General features: G+C 33.5%; 2 protein-coding genes and 1 non-coding gene across 4 annotated transcripts; 1 reads left to right on the top strand and 2 right to left on the bottom strand.

Moving 5' to 3' along the window:
• Positions 1–341: 341 nt before the first annotated feature.
• On the bottom strand, positions 342–413 carry TRNAC-GCA (transfer RNA cysteine (anticodon GCA)). The gene has a single exon. It is a non-coding gene; the product is annotated as a tRNA-Cys (tRNA).
• Positions 414–4,278: 3,865 nt separating this feature from the next.
• Positions 4,279–7,144, top strand: LOC136062495 (uncharacterized). 2 transcript variants are annotated; one of them, XM_065761587.1, is made up of 3 exons: positions 4,279–4,492; positions 5,011–5,545; positions 6,659–7,144. In XM_065761587.1, exons 1-2 carry the CDS (start codon positions 4,321–4,323, stop codon positions 5,529–5,531), a joined length of 693 nt encoding a protein of 230 aa, XP_065617659.1. In that variant the 5' UTR covers positions 4,279–4,320; the 3' UTR covers positions 5,532–5,545; positions 6,659–7,144. The 2 variants fall into 2 exon arrangements, with proteins under 2 accessions (XP_065617659.1, XP_065617658.1); XM_065761586.1 differs by lacking the exon at positions 6,659–7,144 and having other exon boundaries at positions 5,011–5,804.
• A 1,160-nt stretch (positions 7,145–8,304) lies between these two features.
• LOC136062494 (NAC domain-containing protein 71-like) lies at positions 8,305–10,971 on the bottom strand. Its single transcript, XM_065761585.1, has 4 exons — positions 10,159–10,971; positions 9,284–9,561; positions 8,839–9,159; positions 8,305–8,751 (listed from the first exon to the last, which is right to left on the bottom strand). Exons 1-4 carry the CDS (start codon positions 10,313–10,315, stop codon positions 8,494–8,496), a joined length of 1,014 nt encoding a protein of 337 aa, XP_065617657.1. The 5' UTR covers positions 10,316–10,971; the 3' UTR covers positions 8,305–8,493.
• Positions 10,972–20,254: the final 9,283 nt, after the last annotated feature.

Here is a 20,254-nt window from a genome sequence, read left to right as displayed (position 1 = left end):
ACCCTTTTCCCTTTGCTGATTGCTTTCCTTTTTGTGAGCTTTGGTTCACATGGTAACAAACTTTAGCTCAGTTTCCTTTAATTTATTTCTGTTAAAGTCGTTTCAGCGAGCAACCAAAACTTGATTTTTTTTTTTTTAATTTCCTTTTTGGTTGTTGTTGTTGTTGCTTCTCACGTGTTGACATCTTTTTGTACGGGTTGGGCTTCAAAAAGAAGGGGTTTTGGTCTGATTTATGGGCCTTGGCCTCGTTGCTCCGCTGCCCAAAAACAAAGTCATATATGCCGAAATTCTAAGCAAGTCGCGTAAAAGAAATTAAAGAAAAAAAAAAAAAACAAATATATAGGGCCCAACCGGGTTCGAACCGGTGACCTCTTGATCTGCAGTCAAATGCTCTACCACTGAGCTATGGACCCGTTTGTACCAAGATTATGCAAAAATTATATAAATTATAAAGTCAATACGTGTCAACTCTAACTCCAGCGTTTCGGCTGAGTCCAGGATGACCCTGAACTTTGTAAAGCCCTAGCCACCAAATTATTAGAACAATACATCATGAAACAAGTTTATGAATATAAGAGTTTATTCAATCAAACATGGAATATAGAAAAATTATAAACAAAAAAAAGTTACCAAAAAACCACAATCTCAACGCACAAAACAGAAACCAAAAGCTTTAGAAGTTTTTTTTTTTTTAGAGAGATAATTACAACATGCTACTAACTTTGTAATTCGAACCCTTTTCTTCCTAGACTCCCAAACATTTTGTGCATGGGGATGTGTCAATTCAACTACAAAACCTTTGGCAAAAAAGCTTTAGAAGTTGCAAACAAACAAAACAGCAGCATATGGCATTAAGCAACAATATTTCATCTTGCCAGGGCATAGACAGGATTTTTTACTTTAGGGACCGAATTACATATTTATATGTTAGTTATAATTTATAAATATATGGTATTCAAAATGATCAAATTTAAAATATAATAATATTATTTCTAAACTCAAATCAATGTATACAAATTGTCTAATTTGCTATAAACATGTATCAATTTTTTTTTTTAAAAGGAGGAACTTAACATCTCCGGTAAAAAGGTTATGCTTGACGTTGATCTGTTGTAGTATAAAATTAATTCATTATTAATTCTATGTGAAATTTCTTATCAATTTTCTTTTCAAACCTTGATATAATAATAATAAATCTCATCTCTATGGAAACCTAAATTCTCTTCTAGCGCAACTCATCAAGCACCTAAATCCAAAATTAAAAGATAAAATTAGTTGGAGAAATATGAGAAGATGAGAAAAAGATTAAATTTGTGAAAAGAAAAAACTCATAAGTCCACGCAATACTGCCAGTGCACAAAATATACACAAGAAACACTGTGCACTTTTGGATGAAAAAACTTAGTACCACAAGTTATTACCCAACTTCTTTACTACAACTATGAAGTGGCAAAGTGTGAGTGGTGAAGAAAAAATTGTGAGTCTATGTATAGGTAACCACTCACAATTTGCGATGTCAAAGTTGAGGCAAAAAGTCATGAAATAGATTGTGATCCTAAAACCACTCACTTGGATGCAAGAAACACTGTGCATTGCACTCTTGCAACGATGTCCAACCCTACATGAACCCTACATGAAAGTGTTCAAATTCAATTGTTTGATTGAACTCAAATTCTCTAGATGTCTAATGATCAGCCTAAGAGTTAGGGTATGTTTAGTACACTGAAGGAGAATTACGACAGGAATTGTAATCTTGATTACTAGTAATAAAGTGTGTTGTAATGTAATAACTAAACCTATTCATTAGTTTGGTTGTGAGTTATAATATTAGAATAAAACTTAATATTTATTTTAGGAAATATCTTACTCATACAATTATATCTTCTTAAAAATTGTTATTTTTAAATTTAAGAAAGATATGTATTACTTTTTATGATTTTTATTTTTATACTAGTTAGATGTATATAGAAAGTTTGTTTATTTGTAAATATATTAAGTTTTGAAATTATTGCATTTACTAAGGAATCACTAATACAACATTTTAAAAAGGAATAGTTATTCCTCATTTTGAAGAATAGTTATTCATAAAGAATGACTATTCTTTGTAATATAAACATAACCCAACAAAAGAATAATTAAATCATAGGAATGACTATTACTTTATAACACTTATTACAGTCTACCAAACATACCCTAGTTAATTTCGTTGTTGAATAAATAATCTACAATTTGAACTATGCGGCATCAATAAAAAAAGGTGACTGATTTTTTTTTTTTTTTTTTATTAATTGGTCAAAATTTTGAAGTGATTGAAGAATAATGCCTACCTAAGATTCCGACCCTAAAATAAAGGTTATTTTGAATATTTTCTATTTAATGATTTATGGATCAATTTGTATAAATATAAAATGATCTTATTGTTAAGAGCATTGTAGTTCAATTAACATAAAGTCTCTTATTGTTGAATAAGAGATTGGGGGTATGAACCCCTCATATACCGTAAAACCAATTGGTATTTTGGATGGATAATAAAGAGTAGCTATATGTTGAAATTCTATCAAATATATATAAAATAAAATTAAAAAAAAAAAAAAAAGGTTAGATAGGCACCTTGTATGATAGAATATTCCTTTTAAGAAACATTACAAGGAAATATTACTATTACTTTTTCCTAACATATTTAAGTTTTAGAATAAATGATAATTTATTATGGTATTAGAACAAGTAGTCTTTTGTTTAAAGTTTAAACTATATCTTTGCATCAATTCGTTCAATCCACCTAAAGCGTTCAACCCATTTTGTCCTGCACTAACCCACATAGATATTGTTGGAGCATTTTAATATTAAGTAATTAAAATGAATAAATATTATAACATAAATGTAAATATGTGGGAGTAAATATGGAAGATGAGGAGTTAGTGAAAATGTTTAATCCCACATTGAAAAGGAGAGAGGCTATTTTATTCTTTTTAATTGTAGTGATTAATGGGCTAAAATGTATTGTATTGTATATTGGGCTAAATACGTGCGCAAGGGAGAGGTGAAGAGTGGAAGTATCAAAATTGGAAATGAATCAGCCTCTTGAATCCTCCTACTTGAAAAAATAGGGAGATTCTTTCTGGTGGAGCTTTGGGCTAGTTGGATTATTAAAGATGAGGGACAAGCTTTTCTGGCAAGTTGAGTGCCAAGACCCAACCCAATTTGCCTATATTTATATTCATTGCTCTTTACTCTTTATCTCGTGTGTGTGTGTGTGTGTGTTAATTCCAAGATTACACATGTTCAAATGAAAAATGAATGATACTTTCTCTCTATATTCGTAAGCATACATAGTGAAATGAATATGGTAGTTGTACCTTCTTTATTTTTGTGAAAAAAAAGTTAGAAAATACTCATATATAACTTAAGCTGTGTTTATTTTGATTTATAGAAAAATTTATTTGAAAATGGTAAAATAAAGTTTAAATGTTAGTTTACAACACAACTAAGATTAACCTACTTAATCCACTGAGTCAAAATTGCCCAAATTTTCAACTGACCTGCCATTTTGGAGGTTGGTAGGTTGATGGCAATTTGGTTGAAAATTTTTCCTTCAACCTATCGAATTCAACCCAAACATAATTTTAGTTTAAAATATATCTCTATTTTACCTCCTATTTAAAAGTTTTTGAAACGAATGGTAATTTATTAAGTTAATCTAAGGGCTCAAACTTATAAGACCTAAATCTATTGTTCATTTTTTAAAATATGATTATCAATTATCATTTTTAATTAATTGAAGAAGAAAAGAAAAAGAAAAGCTCCAAAAGTACCTTTGTTTTTGTTTTGGAAAATGGACACGACTTGTGTTCAGCGTCCAGTACTCCTTCCTAGGAAAATAGTTATATAATTATTGGGCGTGGGAACAATTAAAGTGTGCTTAATTTTATCCTAGAGCATAGCACTATAAACTTAAATAAATCACTTATGAGATTGGGGTTTTGGAAAATCTTGATGGATACAACAAAGTCAAAGCTTGAACAAAATCAATTCACTGCTAAGCAAGTGTCATTTGAAAAACTTAATCTGTCAAAAAAATGTGCCCTATTAGCCTAATCATAGGCCCCATTTAACATTAACTGGATTAGCATAGCTTAGGCAACATAATTGGATCTTTGGGTTCAGTGTACCACTTTGATTAAACCAATAGCAAAGTGACATATGTCCTTAATGGGTGGACAAGGTTTAGGGATAAGATATTGCATTTGATGATGTGTTTTTTGAGGACCGTAAGTGGAAAGTGTGAGGTAAATGGATTAGTCATCTACAGTCGACAGACAGATGGCTTGTTGTTGCATCTCAAACACCATATGTTATGGGAGGAACAGAAGCCCATATAGCTTATTTGGTTGGAACATAGGCAAGAAAAATTTTGATGAGAGGCCACAGACCACGTACCATGATATCGATCTTCCTTTCTCACTTTCTTTGGTTGATAAAACATTCCTAAGGGGTACTCTCTCTCTCTCTCTCTCTCTCTCTCTCAATTGCTATGCACATGCATTACTAAGAACATAATAGATAAAATCTATTCATGTGCATCTGTTTTCATAATATTAGTCTCAATCTTTATGTCCTTTACCAGATAAATATGGATTAGAATAGAATTATGATAAGACTTGGAATCATGGGGCGCATTAGAGAGTGAACTGATCAAATCACATGGTCTTGGGTTGTTCCTTGTTTTATTCTATATGTTTTGTATGAAAGGTATTCTGAACCCTATTAGTAAATCTGGCGAAAAAAAAGAAAAAAAAAGGAGACTATAAATTATGACAATTCTGCATATTTTTCCGGACAGAACTAAGTAAACTAAAATGTTTAATACAGGTAAAGAGTCTTATAGCTTAACCAGTGCCTTTTGGTGTTTTTTACAAAGAACTTTAGGGTTTAAGTCCCCCCACTTCCGCAATTATCGAACTATAAATTAGCTACAATCAATGACCTAAATTTCTGAATGATTATGATCAGGAAGGGACCTCAAATGCTGCTACAAGGCCACCATTGATGGATTTAGCGCAACTAGTTTCCACAGTTTTTGTGACTTTAAGGGACCATGTGTGATAATTGGTTACACAAACAAGTCCTTCAAGTTTGGTGCATTTAACCCTGAAGGTTATAGAAGCACAGATGATTATTATGACAGTTTTGATCCATTCCTATTCTATTGGGTAGACAATGAGAAAATTGAACCCATCATTCTACCAAAGATAGGAGGCAGTGGTGCAGCCCTTTTTGACTATTCTCGGGGTGGGCCCCAATTTGGGGCCGATGGGCTGCTCATTGGGCCTCCTCTAGCCCCGGTTATGGGTGGCTTTGCAGGGCCAGACACCAATTCAGGCATTGGTGATCTGAGGCAAGCTAAATCTAGATTAGGATTGTCATATGCTAAAAGGGAAGATGGGAAGGAGTCTCTTTTTGGAGATGAGACAAAGGCTACCCTTGAAGAAGTTGAAGTTTTTTGCAGTCCTCAAATTGCAAGCTTATACTGAAGTGCATAGAACAAGTAAGAATAAAAGTTTCTACAATTTTTGTTGTTGCTGTTGTTAAAGCGTCCAGATTTCTTCGAGTACTATCCTTAGGCTCTTGATTATAGGTACATGTTTCTTGTGTAGCAGGTCATGTCTATAGTGACATATTCAGTCAATCAAAAATCATTTTAGTCACCTTATTCTTCTCAAAATATGTGAAAAGAGTTGTCTAGTATACAGAACACCTATATTACTACTTTTTAACTATATATGCATCAATGAACTTCCATGTCACACTTTTTTTTTTCTTTGTTTCATTGTCAATGGAGCATAATCGTTAAAGGGGTTTTATTAATTACCAAATTATTTGTTTGCATAGTGAGGAAAAGCAACATACATATGCATTCTGTACTTTTAAAGCCAATAAGTAGGTGTCAAGGGAAAAGCAGTAGGGGGCGGGAGAATATATGTCTTAGAGAATTGCATAGTGTTGCATGAAAAGAATGTGGATTGTGGGGCATATAGAAAGCAGTCACACAAGTCAAGATTCTTGCCAAAGTGAGGGAGGGGCGGGGAACAATTTACAAACTTTGGCTAAGAAATAAATTTTTATTGAATATTAGCTAGTTAGCACTTTTTTATGGCCTTGTTGAAGCATTGCTGCTACACATTTGCCCTCTAAATTTGAGCAATGTTCATAACGTTAAAGAGACACAATTCATTCATTTCATTGGTTATCCTTGCGACTGAGTATCAATTTCTCAAAGCATGTTTTGAGTTAGTTTATTCCCAGAAGCAATTCTAGATAGAATATAATAGAATGGATTACTTGAAGCTTCTTCTGCCTTTCTTTTCAAGTTTGGTAAGGGATAAACGTGGGAGTTTAAAAAGGTGGTACTTAGTCATGAAGCTCTTTGCCCCTAGTAATTTAGGAGGGTTCTCTTCATAATGACATCAAATGTATAATTGCTTGAGGGTTCTCTGTGAAAAAAAGTGGTTGCATTAACAAAATATACAAATGTAACAAGAACCAATAGTAACTAGAAGGTAGTATCTTCATTCTTACAAACACCACCCTGACATAACAGAAACACAAACCATAAACAAGAAGACTAAATTTTCTTCTTCTTTTTCCTTTTTTCTTTCAGCCTTAAAATTAAACTGCATCAAACTACAATATATCGGCAAAGACTATCAAAGCTGAAGCTGCCAATTTGCACACAACTCTCTATTCACTCAGAGTCTGCTTGCAACTCAATTTATTTTCTCCAATAGGAGTTGCCGCAATATGAATATGGTCTTCAATGTTGTTTTCTTCTGGCCAAGAATCTTTTCTTGCCAAGTATGGCTAGCAAGCCAACAGCACTCCAGGTTACATTGTTCTGATATGAAACAAAGTGAGTCTGATCAATCCAAATCCTAGGCTTGAACAGGTTATTCTATCAAAGGCAAAACTCTTTTACAGATTTGTTCTGATATGAAGCAACCAAAAAAGATGTGATCCCTTATCGCCAATTCCCTTTTGCAGAAGACACTTCCTTGGTAACCCCACTGGAGCTGTCGGTCTTTTGTGGATAAGGGATAACTTGTTTTTTTTATTATTAGCCTATCAATAATACAATGCTTTTTTTATAGCTTTAGAACACCAGACAAGATGGTTCTACTGTTCTATCACAAGAAGCCACCGCCTATTGCTTCTCATGTTTGAGAGATGCTAAAAGAGGGAAAGTTTCTGATGAATGCCTCATTTGATGCATCTTAATAGAAAATTAAAAGATAACTGGAAGTTGATCTATCTTTAGCAGCTTCCACTCAGTAATGAAAGTTTTTAATAATCTACCAATATCTCAAGTGACCGCACTAAGTCAATAGGAAACCAACAAAAAGCTCAAGAATTTGTCTAAAAGCAATTTCTAAATGGAATGGCTTATCAACATGGATTTAAAAGTGAACTTTACCCTTAGCTTTAAAACTAAAGAGAACATTACATTTCAAAAACTTCAAGCAACTTGACAAACACAGTCATTAAAGAAAGCTACTTTGGCAATTGAAAGTTGTGACAGAAGCTCTCTTCCGTTCACACGCCCAACCGCCTTTCCATTTGTTCCTTGCAGTCTTGCAAAATTAAACATCTTCACCTCATCAATCCTACTAAGTTAAATGGCGCAAACATTAAAATCCAAATTATAAGGAAACATCTAGGCATCAATGTCTAATATATACTGAAGCTATCCTCTCTAAATCTGAACAAATTTGAACCACAGGGAACATACAATAGAGATGGATTGGTCACTTCAATATAAAGTATGCGTTCATTGCATCAGGAATACAGAACACTATGCATGTCCTAGCACATAGATGAGTACTTATTCCATTAGCATACAGCATTAGAAGGGAATTCATGCATAAAGACGCTTCCATATGAACTAAGTAAAGAAAAAATATAAGTGCTCTAACATATGTGTGTGCATATATATATATATATATAGAGAGAGAGAGAGAGAGAGAGAGCATACACCAGAGAATAAGAAAAATTTATAAAACATTAGATTACTAAAAGTAAACCAACTTCTGGTGCAATCGATAAAAGTGATTATCACCAGGGGGTACTAGCTTACAACATAAACAAGACATTGAGAACAGACATGCCTACTAAACCAACCCTGGTAAAAAGCATAAGGAGGACAGCAAGCCCTTTCTGCTTAATATATAAGAAAGGGTTACACATTATTTTCCATTCCAAGAACCAACATTAAAAGGCGTTGTCTCAGATACCCTTGTAGATGATAAAAATGCAAGGTACTCATAGTTGATAAATCCTACCCAAGGCAGGTCCTGCGTAATAATCACCAAGTCATCCTCTTGCAACCATAGATCACTAAGTTCCCTCAAACTCCCAACTCCACTTGCTTGTCAGAAAACTGGAGCTTGGTCATTCTAATATTGCATTGAAAATAGAGCTGCTATGATCCTCCTATCCTTTTCAGTAAGGATGTGGATATCTTAGCGAATTGGTCTGGTCATAGCCTTCATATGGCATATGTTCATTGCCAAAAAGGTCCATGTAGTTTGCATGTCCAGAGTAAGGTGACATGCAGCCAATTCGACTCAGATCCTCAGCAACTTCAATTTCCCCTGTGAAATTTGAATATGATGAACCTGGCGGCCAATTAGTTGTTGAGCCTGGAAACTGATACTGTGGAAAGTATTCAGATACAGCAACTTGTACTTGTGGATAATCCTGCAGTAAGCCAAGGTGATATGTTTCAAGAACTCTAAAAAATATAAAATAATTTATTGAAGTTCCTTTATTCCTAAAATGCAATACCTTTGATGAATCAAGAATTAGTTCAGGTGAGACCCAGAAACTTGTGGGATTGGTCTCCACCAAGGAAGGCTCAAATTCTGCCATTGGAGTAACTTCATGTGGAGGGGTGATAGGGCTAGAATATTGACTCTCATTTTGCAGGTAACTTGCTTGAGGCGAAATGTCATTGGAGATGCTGATGGGCTCATTTGAGGCTCTAGTAGAGGTGAAATCCACATTGCTCGAACTGCTTCCAACCCTCTTAGCTTTTGGCTCTCCGTGATCATTCATCTTCTGTCCATTCTCATTCTTCTTTACAACACGGCACAAAGCAAAAGGTCCCTAGAGAGAATAACCAAATAGAATATAGGTCTCTCAGACTATATAAGGCAAAACAAGCACATTTTTCCAAACAAACTTGAGGCACATTTAAAGTTAAACCATTACACAAGTCCATAGATTTTACCTGAAAACTTGATGATCCTAGTGAAAGATCATCAGAGAGGCGATACTCATGCATTACCCAGTCTGTTCGATCTCCTAAAGGAGCCCGTCCACGATAGAAAACTAGGGTCTTGCGATACCCAGTCACAGCATCCTCACAGACAACCTTCCGGTCTTTCCCAGTGGCTTTCCAGTAGCCAGCTTTGGTGGCTCTATTTGTTCTTGAGCCATTCGGGTACTTCCGATCCCGGGGACAGAAGAAGAACCACTCCATATCTCGTTTTGGAAGGAATGATTTCTCTGCAGTCCACAGCTTAGACATTAGATTTGAAACCTCTCAGAACAATCAAATTAAAAGGAAAATGAAAAAGAAATCAATTGGAGAAATAATTGTTCTTTCAGTGCTTTCCTTTTCACCGTATTCTTTGGAGATAAAAGAACTCCATATGAACCGGCTTTTAGAGGATAAAAGTTAACGGCCCCATGAGAAAAAGAATTTTTATAACAGGATTTAGTCATAAAGAAGAATGATAAAAGAAATCAAATAAACAAAACAAACAGAAAAGTACTTTTCCAGAGCTAAAGAATTCTCAGTTCACATTGGCATAAAGTTCAATATAATAAATCCATCACTAACCACATACACTCTACCCTGACTGATTTCTAGAGCACTAATGTATAGGTTGATTTTGCATTGGTCCTAACTTGTCAACAATCTTCTACTCAAATCTAACATTAATTCAAACCAATACAGATGGTTATAATGATTGTTCTCACATTCACTTTCAAATACTCACCCATTAATGCTCATATTTTAAACAGAGATGAGATGACAACAAAATTGATATAATGTAAAAGTGTGTAACAAAACTTCAATAAGACTGATTTGAAGTGTACCTGGCAACTCCCATGGATCGAATTTGTACAAATCGACTACGGGAATAACTTCCAGCTCAATTTCAAGCCCCTCCACTTTTCTTTTCAGGTAATAGCCCACCAATTCCTCATCAGTTGGATGGAACCGAAATCCGGGTGGGAGTGATGCCCCTCCCATAGTTACACTCCTCTAGACTATCTAATTCTCTAAAAGCAGCCAAGCTAGAAAAAAGAACAGATAGCAAAGCTTGCAAATTTAGGCACAAATTCTCAAAACTTTGTTGTTATGTGCCTACACCTATTAAAAATCTGGAAGATCCAAAAATAAAAGCTTTTTTCAACAATAGATTTCTTGTCAAAAGCCGAGTAAAACGTCCATAGAATGTATCCGTTGAACAACGGAATCATTGTCTGTAGGATTCAAGCTTATGATGTGGTGCAATTGTAGCCCCCACTAACCCCCTTAAAAAGTACTCACAGAACAAAGTTGAAATGAACAAAAACTTAAAACTTTAAGCAATACCCAGAAGCTGGAACTGCTTAAATTCAACAATTACACCTCCAATTCAAAGTTTTGAAACTGATAATGATCAAGAATTTCTACCAAAAAAAAACTAGTTAGAACTTCCAAAATTGGAACCTATTCAAAAACCCAGAAGCTAAAACCATTCAAAATAATTAAAAACAAAAAAACAAAAAGAAAAACAAAAAGGTGTTTTGAATGTGTGGGGACTACAATTGATAGAAAGGTCAGCAGTGTGTTCCAAGAAACAAAAAAGAAAAAGAAGAAGAAGAAGAGGAGGAGGAGGAAGAGGAAGAGTAGAGTAAAAATTTGAGGCAAATGGAGTGTGCTATATATAGCATATTGGGGGAACCAACAGTCCAAAAATACACACCGAAAGTTTTGAGATTGCTTGTCTCAAGCGCACCCAAAATTCCAAAGGTGTGGGCCACATAAGTCGAACTCAGTTCACACACAACAGTTATAGTTACTTCGCGCCAAACCAATTTATGACCGTTGCTTCAATGGCTTGAGTCTAGTTTGTGTGTTTGGCTCTACAAGAAATTCTGGGACATAAATACTACATTCTAGCACCCATACTTTCTGTTTTTCTTTGGCTAGTAAAAGGGGTCAAAAGACAATATTTAACGAGTCACTTGTTTAATATTCCAAGTACTACATGTATGACAAAGAAAAACAAATCATGTAATGATGATCGTTTCTAAAACCAACCAAAATTTTCCCATGATTTTTTGATTGCCTACAGGTTATCTATCAACTGTGACCATCCAATGCAATTCAATTTTCTACTCCTTTTTGACACAAAAAATTGAATCCTTTCCTATTGAGCCTTTTTTTCAATTCAATAATTGAGAATTAAATGTCCGTAGTGTACTTTATAATTCCACTATCAAAATACAAGGCATATGATATAATGAGCATATCATGTCATATGTAAGAGATTTCTTACATAGAGAAGACTTCCAACTAAATTAAGGAATAATTTATCATCTCTTTACAAATTAATTATATGATCTCAAAATGATACATATATATATGATAACTCAATAATCACATATATTTACAATCAATTATATTAAATTAAAGATATGATGAGCATATCATATCATATGTAAGAGATTTCTTACATAGAGAAGACTTCCAACTAAATTAAGGAATAATTTATCATCTCTTTACAAATTAATTATATGATCTCAAAATGATACATATATATGATAACTCAATAATCACATATATTTACAATCAATTATATTTAATTAAAGTTAATTCAAGAGCTTTATAATTTAATCGGTTGACATATTTTGGTGTTCTTAACAGAATTATCTAAAGTTTAAATCATTGTAACTATCAAATTATAATAAAAGTTACGAAACAACTAAGAACTTTCATTAAATAATCATATCTCTTTTTTTCTCTTAATGGATACTCTGGTAAGCAAGATGATGAGAGGCCATAGTATGAATATAACTTTGAGAGACCTCACTTCCTGAGAGTAGTGAGTAGTCAAACGCGGCATTGATTGGGGAATTTGGGCTTTCTGGGTCGTGGCCTCCAATCTGAGCTCCTTCCACATCATCTTGAGTAGGACAAAATACTTTCTCTTTTTATTTATCGAAGTGATGGTGTCAACCGGGCCCCTCTCTCCAAAAAGTAAACGAAAGTCACGAAAAGTGTCTACTGAGTTTTTGAGGCTTCGTGGAATGACCAAACGCACCTTAGTGAGTGGACACTTTTTAACCCTTCTTTTTTTCTTTTTTTGAATTCACAGCTATGTAAAGTATACCCCTTGTTAATCCCCATTTAGTGGGACCAACTAACGTAATGCCTAGTAAAGAATCTATTTGGGTGGTTAATGGGACACCTTGCTACTACATTAGCAAAATGGGAAAAGGTATAATTAGAAGACTCGCTTTAGGAGTTAGGTGGAGAATGTATTACCACACGGGATGTGGTTTGATTGTAAGGGTATTTGTCCTAGCACTTAGAGATAAGTGGTTTGATCGATAGTCCCAACAAGCTCCCTGTGGTGCACGTGATATTTACTTATTTCTGTTACATGGTGTGGGGTCGATGAGTTCACACCGAAAACCCCTTTTTTTATTTAGCCAAAAAAAAAAGAAAAAGGTAGAGAATGTATGGCTACACTTACATGTCTAATGGACAAACTTCCACCTAGGTTGTGATTAACTATTTATTGGAATTTAGTAAGAATTCTATTAGCTATTAGGACTTCTTACTTTTCATTACTTTAAGAATTAAGAATTAGGAAAAGTAAGTTGGAGTGTGCATTCAACTCATCAATCATACGGTTCAATCTAAAGTAATCTAACGCGTTACCTTGGGTTAGTTTTTCATATATTAATGGGTTGGATTAAGTCTATTTTTGTTTGTTTTTGATAATTGGGTTGAGTTAGCTTATGTTCAAATTGAAAAAAATTTCAATCCAAGTAACCCAACCTAACTCACGCTATTAATAATTTAAAAATATATGTATTTTAAGTAGAGTTATTCACCCGTTGATTTGAGTCAATTTTGGACTCAACCTAGACTCGATTTGATCACATCTAGTGGTAAAAGATGAAACTTGTCGTGAACCGAAGAGAAGCAATGCTTTGGTCCAGGTCAGTTGTCCATAGGTAGCAGTCGGTGATCAAAACAAAATAAAAATAGAGACGAGGAGCGTTTCTTCGCCAATCTAGACATATATCTAGGAGATCTCCTCCAAATTTGGTCGAAGATTGTGAGATCTCCACCAATTTGTGTAGAGATTCCAAAGGTTTAGGTTTTCTTTGGTTGGGTCAGGTTCATTCGATTCACAAGTGGAAAAATAGACACTCAACCCATTTGAGGCTAGTTTCGAATTACTCAACTTGTCGTTGACTGATAATAGTCACCAAAACCAACGAAATTCAAACAGGTTGGTTTGGGTTGAGCAGGTGTGTCAGTTTGGACATTCATTTAGATAGCCCTAATTTTAAGTTTATTAGATTCTTACAAAATGGTCTCAACTTGATCATACAACCAACTTGAGGTTGAGTTGGGAATTTCTCAATTTTAGAGGTCACATTAGATGGGAGAGGTCTTACCTAAGTAGCCCTTTTACCACCTGCATTAGAACGGCTTGGGCTTGGAGAGAGAGACATTGTTTTGTTCATTGAGCATTCATATTGTTGTGCTTCTATTTCCTATGATCATTATTGTAGACACCAAATTTTATGCCAGTTAACACTCTTTATTCCTCAGCCCAAATGAGGGTCTTTACAAATGTTAAGCAAGGGTAACTAAAGTATTCTCAATAATTTAAAGGTAATCAAAACTCAAAAATGTTGAAAATGATGTTGAAAAATGGCATTTGCTTACTATTTTACCAATATCTTTTGAACCACAAAGAATTTTTGAATGAAAGTTTTTTTTTTTTTTTTTAATCCGGTTGGAAAGTAAATACCCAGGACTTCAAAATGGACATAACTATTTCTCAATTTGGATTTAAAATGGGTAAGTTATGGTTGTTTGAAGTTGGGGTAATAGTGTTGTCAGAAAATTAAGGTTGTAGGCGAAGCTGCATATGCAAGCTCAAATCTGCGTATACATGCTTCAGGATTGCGTACATGGAGCAGCCCCAGCAAGCTTAAACTTCTATATTTGAGCCGCAAATACTTCAATCTTCAAGGGGGCACCACATAGGCGTCTAGGAAGCTCTGAAACCCTCTATAAGGCCTCAACAACAATAATTTCATTTTATAAATAGTCACTTTATGCCTCCATTTCAAATCACTTCAATAGAGAATGTCCTTTTGCTACTATCCTTACAAAAATATATTTATTTACTCTAATCTATCTGTCGCCAACACATTAGCACGTTTTTTATTCTCCAAAACCTCTCTCTAGGAGTCATACGCAAAAACTTGTTTTTAATTTCATTTTTAAAAAAATACTTTGTTCTTGAGTTGTGATAGCAAAGTTCTATAGTGTTCTTTAATTTCCCTTGCAATTTCAATCCAAATTTTTCGTTGTAGGAAGTGAGGGGTTGGTTAAAAGCTTTCAAGCATTGATCCATAAGCAAGGCGAGTCTTCTCTTATATGATTTTTTGCTTTGCTAACTAAGATCCACAAGTTTGATGTATTTCATTTTAATATTTATATTTGATTTATTTTATGACCATGCCTCTTTCCTTGTCGTGTTAATCTGATATTGAGTTGATCAGATTTAGATTTTAGGATTTCTCATGTTTTTCTTTAGTTTCTATAGTAATTATTTTTCAGTTAATTCGATCTACCATCTAAAATTCAAGTTGATTATTAAAAAGAAATTCTAAATTACAATTTTTTATGATGCATAAGTAGGATTTCGATCCTACGCATGTTTGATCAAGTATGAGTTCAAACTCTGAACCCAAAATGGGTAGAAAATTTTATTTTGATTGATTGACTCTCACATGTTTTGTGATTTGTTTGACTCCGAATATTTAGGATTACAATAGTTAAGTATTTGCCATAATTTTCTCTTTGAATTATTCCACATTTAATATTATGACATTTAGAATAGAATGTTTCTTTGTCAATGCATGCTTATTTTTTTTAACTTGAGTTGGTTTGATTTAGTTGTTGATTTTCCATATCCAAATGTTTGATTTGAATTTCAATAAATAAATTCATTTAGCTATTGATTTGAATTGAATTTCAAATGTTTCCTTCTTTACTTGATACAAGTTTGAAAATATTTACTTATGTGTTTTAAGTGTGTGATTAGGATTAGAGCTCCATTAATAACTTCTTTATTTAAATATGGTCTATCAACTCTAGTGGAGGCTAGTCAATTCAACTAGGTGGGCTTGAGTGTCTATTACCTTCCTAACCACGTATCCTAACTATAAGTGAACAAAAATCAGTTACCAATCCCAAATGGATAGAGAGTTGATATGAAATTGCCCAATACAACTAATTTGTAGAGAATAGGTTTTCGAGGTCAACATTTGTATGCTTTAATGGTTTAGTTTCAAGTCTATTGGAAAAACAAGAAGTAATTTGTAAGAAAGAAGAAGATTTCAATGTTTAATTCTTCCTCAGGTTAGTCCGAGGATCTCTAGTTCATATAATGTTCAAGTTTTGGTTACAGAGTAATGATACAAAGAATATATTTCTCTTTCAAGTTTTTTGTCCCCCAATCTGGAGGTGTTCCCTTTCTTTATATAGCTATCTAAATTGCATCCCAGCCCTCCATCTATACAGCCACTAATCTTTCTTTGGATGCTTGTCCCATCAAAGTTTTGCTGGAAGTTGTAGAATGTGTTGCAAGCTATGAGGGTACTGTTAAGGGGTCATTCTGTCATTAATGCAGCTAGCTGAGTTGGTACAGTGTATTGAATGCGGAGGTGATGGGTACTTTACTTGGATATTTTCCTTCTTCTTTGCTTGCACGTTTCTACCTCCTTCATCGGTATTTTGTCTTTTGATCCAAGTGGCTTGCTCAAAGCCTCCTGAGGAATGCTCACTCTCTGGGCTCCTCGGGCAGTCGGGTTGGGCCCATAGGGCACTATTTTGTATTCGAATCTTACCCCTCCCACACTAACTATGAACCTAAAGTCTAATGTGTAGGTCTCTACAAGGGACCCAAGTTGGTTCTTGAACCTAAACCAGGTGATGACTCTCAATTCTCTACCTCATGGCCCATTCAACTGAGGCACACTCCCAAGGGAAAACTGTCACAATTATATCTTGAGAGACATATCCAAGAGACTCAAAGACTAATTGTGAGGAGAAAAATCTATTCTAAGGAAGTAGTGTCAAACACTAGCCTTGATCATATCTACATTTTTCATTCTATACACATCTAGTTTGTGGGTATTTTAATTGTTTTACAAATTTCTTGTTTACGTAATCTATTTGTTGTATTTTGTATACAAAATCTATTTATTTTTCTTCTTTAGAGAATCTGTTTTTATTATAATATCTGTGTGTTGTTCTTGTGAGATCCAAAGCTAGAAAGCTCACTCCCAAAGTTCACTTCTGTAAATCCTTAATTCAATTTAGGGGCCCTTACAAACATTGCGCTGGACTTTGACATGTATCCCAATTTTGTTTTATTTAAACAATTAACCTCATGCATAATAGGCGTGTGAAAAATCAAACATTCCGAATCACATAATGTACACCTAGTAATAATGTTATTTCAAAATTATTGATGATGTTTGTAGTAGAAAGTAGAAACACAGGGCGTAATTAAATCCATTAGACTTAAAATATTAGTAAAATGTTTAATTTGTCACATATCTGATCATATGCAATAATTGATTATTTAAATCAAAACTCTAAGAAACAAAATTTACACGCACATTGAAATCCGACAGTGATAATTTGCAAAAACCTGTTCAATTTATCAGTCTTACTTGCAAGGGCTAGCCTATTACTTTTTTGTTTTTTTTTAATGAAAGTCTACCCTATTACTTGCTAAAACAATGATCAAAGATCCATTACAAATTTTTTTTTGGGGTCAAGTGTAAGATAAGAGGATTGGACCACCGACACAAATTCTTCCAAAATGTCGAAACACTGTCGAACCATCAGGGTCATTTGCCACTAGACATAGCTATGTTCAGATGTGCCATTGTCAACTCGACATGAATTTTTTTTTTAAAGAAAATGATGAGTTATAATTTTTTGCCCTTTTTTTCCAACTCGGCAAGATTGAAAGTAAGATTTGCTCAAATTAACCCACCGCTTTTTAGGGGTTAAAAAAAATAAATTAAAAACCCCACTCCATTGTCAATGACGGCAAAATCCGCAGATGTATAGCACTCTTGAGTGTCCAGGTACATTATTAAGTCTCACACAAAACAGTAATACACATAATAGAGACAGCTGTTATATTCCTTATGCAATGTTTGTTTAGGCAAAAATATTTTCTAAAACCACCGCGCATCCTTGCCGTGGTAGTCACTCCACAAGTATAAATATTTGTAAGGTGTAAGGGGTAAGAGACAGGGTTCAAGTCTCCAGAAAAGAGCTTCACATATATATACACTTAGATTATGTTAGAATAGAAATTCTACCTTTTATAAAATATATATATATATATTCTAGAAAATGAGTTATTTTTTAAAGGAAAATGCTATCGAGTGTCTTTAGGGCATTGATTAATAATCTATTTTAGGAAAGTTTTGATACCACTTTTATAGAAAATGAAAAATATTGTCTAAATATTAAGGGCACTCGTTAGCATTTTCATTTTTTAAAAAGTATTTTCTACTTCCTCTGTCCCAGTTCGTTTGTCCTTTATTCCATTTTGGGATGTCCCAAAATATTGTCCTGTTTCTAAAAATAAAAATCATTAATTTACTAATATTCCTATTATACCCCTACTTTAGTTTCAAAACTATTTGAAAAGAAAACTAACAAATATTTAAAAAATCAATCAAATTGAAGCACATTTTTAGTTGCCTCATTAAGAATGACTCTTTTAAAAAAATGATAAATTTATTTAAGGGTAGTTTTGTAAACTTATACATTTTAATGAGATAGACAAGACAATTAATGATGTTCTCTTAAAAAGTTTGACTTTGTAAACATGACAAACAAATTGAGATAAAGAGAGTATAAAACTATCTTATTTTCCTATTTTTGATAATTACCTTAAATGAGTTGAAAAATAATCTTCTAACTTCTCTTATTTAGTTTGCTGTAAGATAGAGTTGTTTTCCAAAAAAATTTAATGGACACAATATCTAAAAAATAAGTCGTACTTTTCTGTTGACCAAAAATAGTTTTTTTTTTTTACTTTTCTTTTTTTATACTACCAAACACTGGAAAACGTAGAAAACTATATTTACAAAAGATTTTTCATCGAAACAAACAGAGTGTAACTTAAATTTTCAGCACTATCGTGGAGGGTCCAGGTACGTTAAGTCCCATACAAAATAGTGATACACATCATAGAGACAACTATCATACTTCAGTATTGTAACTTAAATTTTCAGTACAGAAAATCCACCATTCATTTTTACCCTTAACTACAGGAAGAATGATGTGTGATTACAAATTAGTCTGTAATTTTTCTATCCAATAATTCACAATTGGATAGAATAGCAATTCGCTGGAGACTGGAGTCTTAAAAAGTTGAAAAGAAGAAGAATAGCCTAGTAGTAAGTTAGTAACCACAAATTTTACTAACTAAACCTAAAGAAGAGAAGAAAAAAAAGTTGAAAATGTAAACTTTAACATATGCCCAATCAACTTTCCACTAACTAAAATCTTTTGTCAAATTTTATCGTCCAAGAAAATACACAAGGAGAAAAATTGGTAGAAATGATTTCAAAGTGAAAAGGGGTTTTTATGTGTGTAAAATGTAGTAGGGTTATCAGTAGTGTTAACCAAGAAGGAAAAAAAGTTTTTTGACGCCTTTGTTTGTGATGAGTTGGTTTACAATATGGGAATGGTAGCGCTGAAGTTGATGTGTGAATGAAGTTTAAAAAACGAAAAAAAAAAAAAAAACTTTTTTTTTTTTGCTGAAATGGTCATAGTCACATTGGGCGTGAATGATAATGCAAGAAACGTTGGGCTGAGTTTCTTTTTATGGGGAATTGGAAAATAGGAAGACCACCTTCCTTATCCTTGTCCTTGTTTGTCTACTGCTTTCGGTTCCCTTTTGTCCCCCGGTGTATTATTGTGCATCAACTTCTTCTCTAATCAACGGCAGTCTTTAAGTCTTTGCACATAGAAACCAACACAAGAAAGAGAAATTTTCAAGATCAAATGGGATTTGAATTAACTCCAAATTCAACCACGTAATGGATGAGTTATGAGTATAATACAAATATTCTTTCGGTTAATGAACTCAAACCCAAATCATTTCCCTAGAGGATAGTATCAATTAATCAATTACACTTCTAAAAATGACCAAATTAAAAGCTTTCTCATTAAAACTTTGTACTAATATAATATTGGGCATGTGAGGGAGAGAGAGAAGGATGTGACAAGTTTCTTTCCCATATCGGTGGATGAGTTATGAGAGAGAGGGATGGGTTTGAATAAACTCTAAATTCAACAAACTAATGGATGAGTTATGATTATTAGTGTAATACAGATATTTATTCTTTCGGTTGATGAACTCAAAACCAACTGGCTTTTCCTTAGTTCAATTCTAAGATATATCTAATAATCAATTACCCTGTTTAAAAACGGCCAAATAAAAAGCTTTCTTTTTTATTACTTTGTAAAATTTGCGCATGTAAGAAAGAGATGGGGATTTGATGAGTTTCTTTCACGAATTTCTTTCCCACATTAGTGGGATGAGATTGTGGAAGATTTGAGTGATACATAAAAAAAGAAAAGTTCAAAGCCATTTTGGCTGCACCTACCCAAAATCATATTCCTATTGATGGACGAGTACAAATCATCAGTCCCACTTTTTTTGTTCAATTTTATATTCCACTAATCATAACATGTCACGTGATTGATTTTTTTTTTCTTTTTAAATTTTGATTATTTTATAAAGAAAGTCAAATAAATACGTAGCGTATCATCATTGATAAATTATAAAGTAGAACACAAAAAAGTATGACATAAAATATATACTCCCGCCGGAGTAAGTGAGCTTTG

The sequence above is a fragment of the Quercus suber genome, unplaced genomic scaffold (assembly GCF_002906115.3).
Source record: "Quercus suber isolate HL8 unplaced genomic scaffold, Cork oak 2.0 scaffold_420, whole genome shotgun sequence".
Lineage (NCBI taxonomy): Eukaryota > Viridiplantae > Streptophyta > Magnoliopsida > Fagales > Fagaceae > Quercus > Quercus suber.
This window is presented reverse-complemented; position numbering and strand designations above follow the sequence as displayed.

Bases quoted from the DNA above. Each gene is read 5' to 3' on its own strand.
- LOC136062495 (XM_065761587.1), top strand. From the start codon at position 4,321: ATGGCTTGTTGTTGCATCTCAAACACCATATGTTATGGGAGGAACAGA. The intron at 4,493-5,010 runs GTACTCTCTCTC...GATTATGATCAG, and splicing joins TGATAAAACATTCCTAAGGG to GAAGGGACCTCAAATGCTGC.
- LOC136062494 (XM_065761585.1), bottom strand. From the start codon at position 10,315: ATGGGAGGGGCATCACTCCCACCCGGATTTCGGTTCCATCCAACTGAT. The intron at 9,160-9,283 runs GTAAAATCTATG...TATTCTCTCTAG, and splicing joins TAGGATCATCAAGTTTTCAG to GGACCTTTTGCTTTGTGCCG. The intron at 8,752-8,838 runs GTATTGCATTTT...GGCTTACTGCAG, and splicing joins TAATTCTTGATTCATCAAAG to GATTATCCACAAGTACAAGT.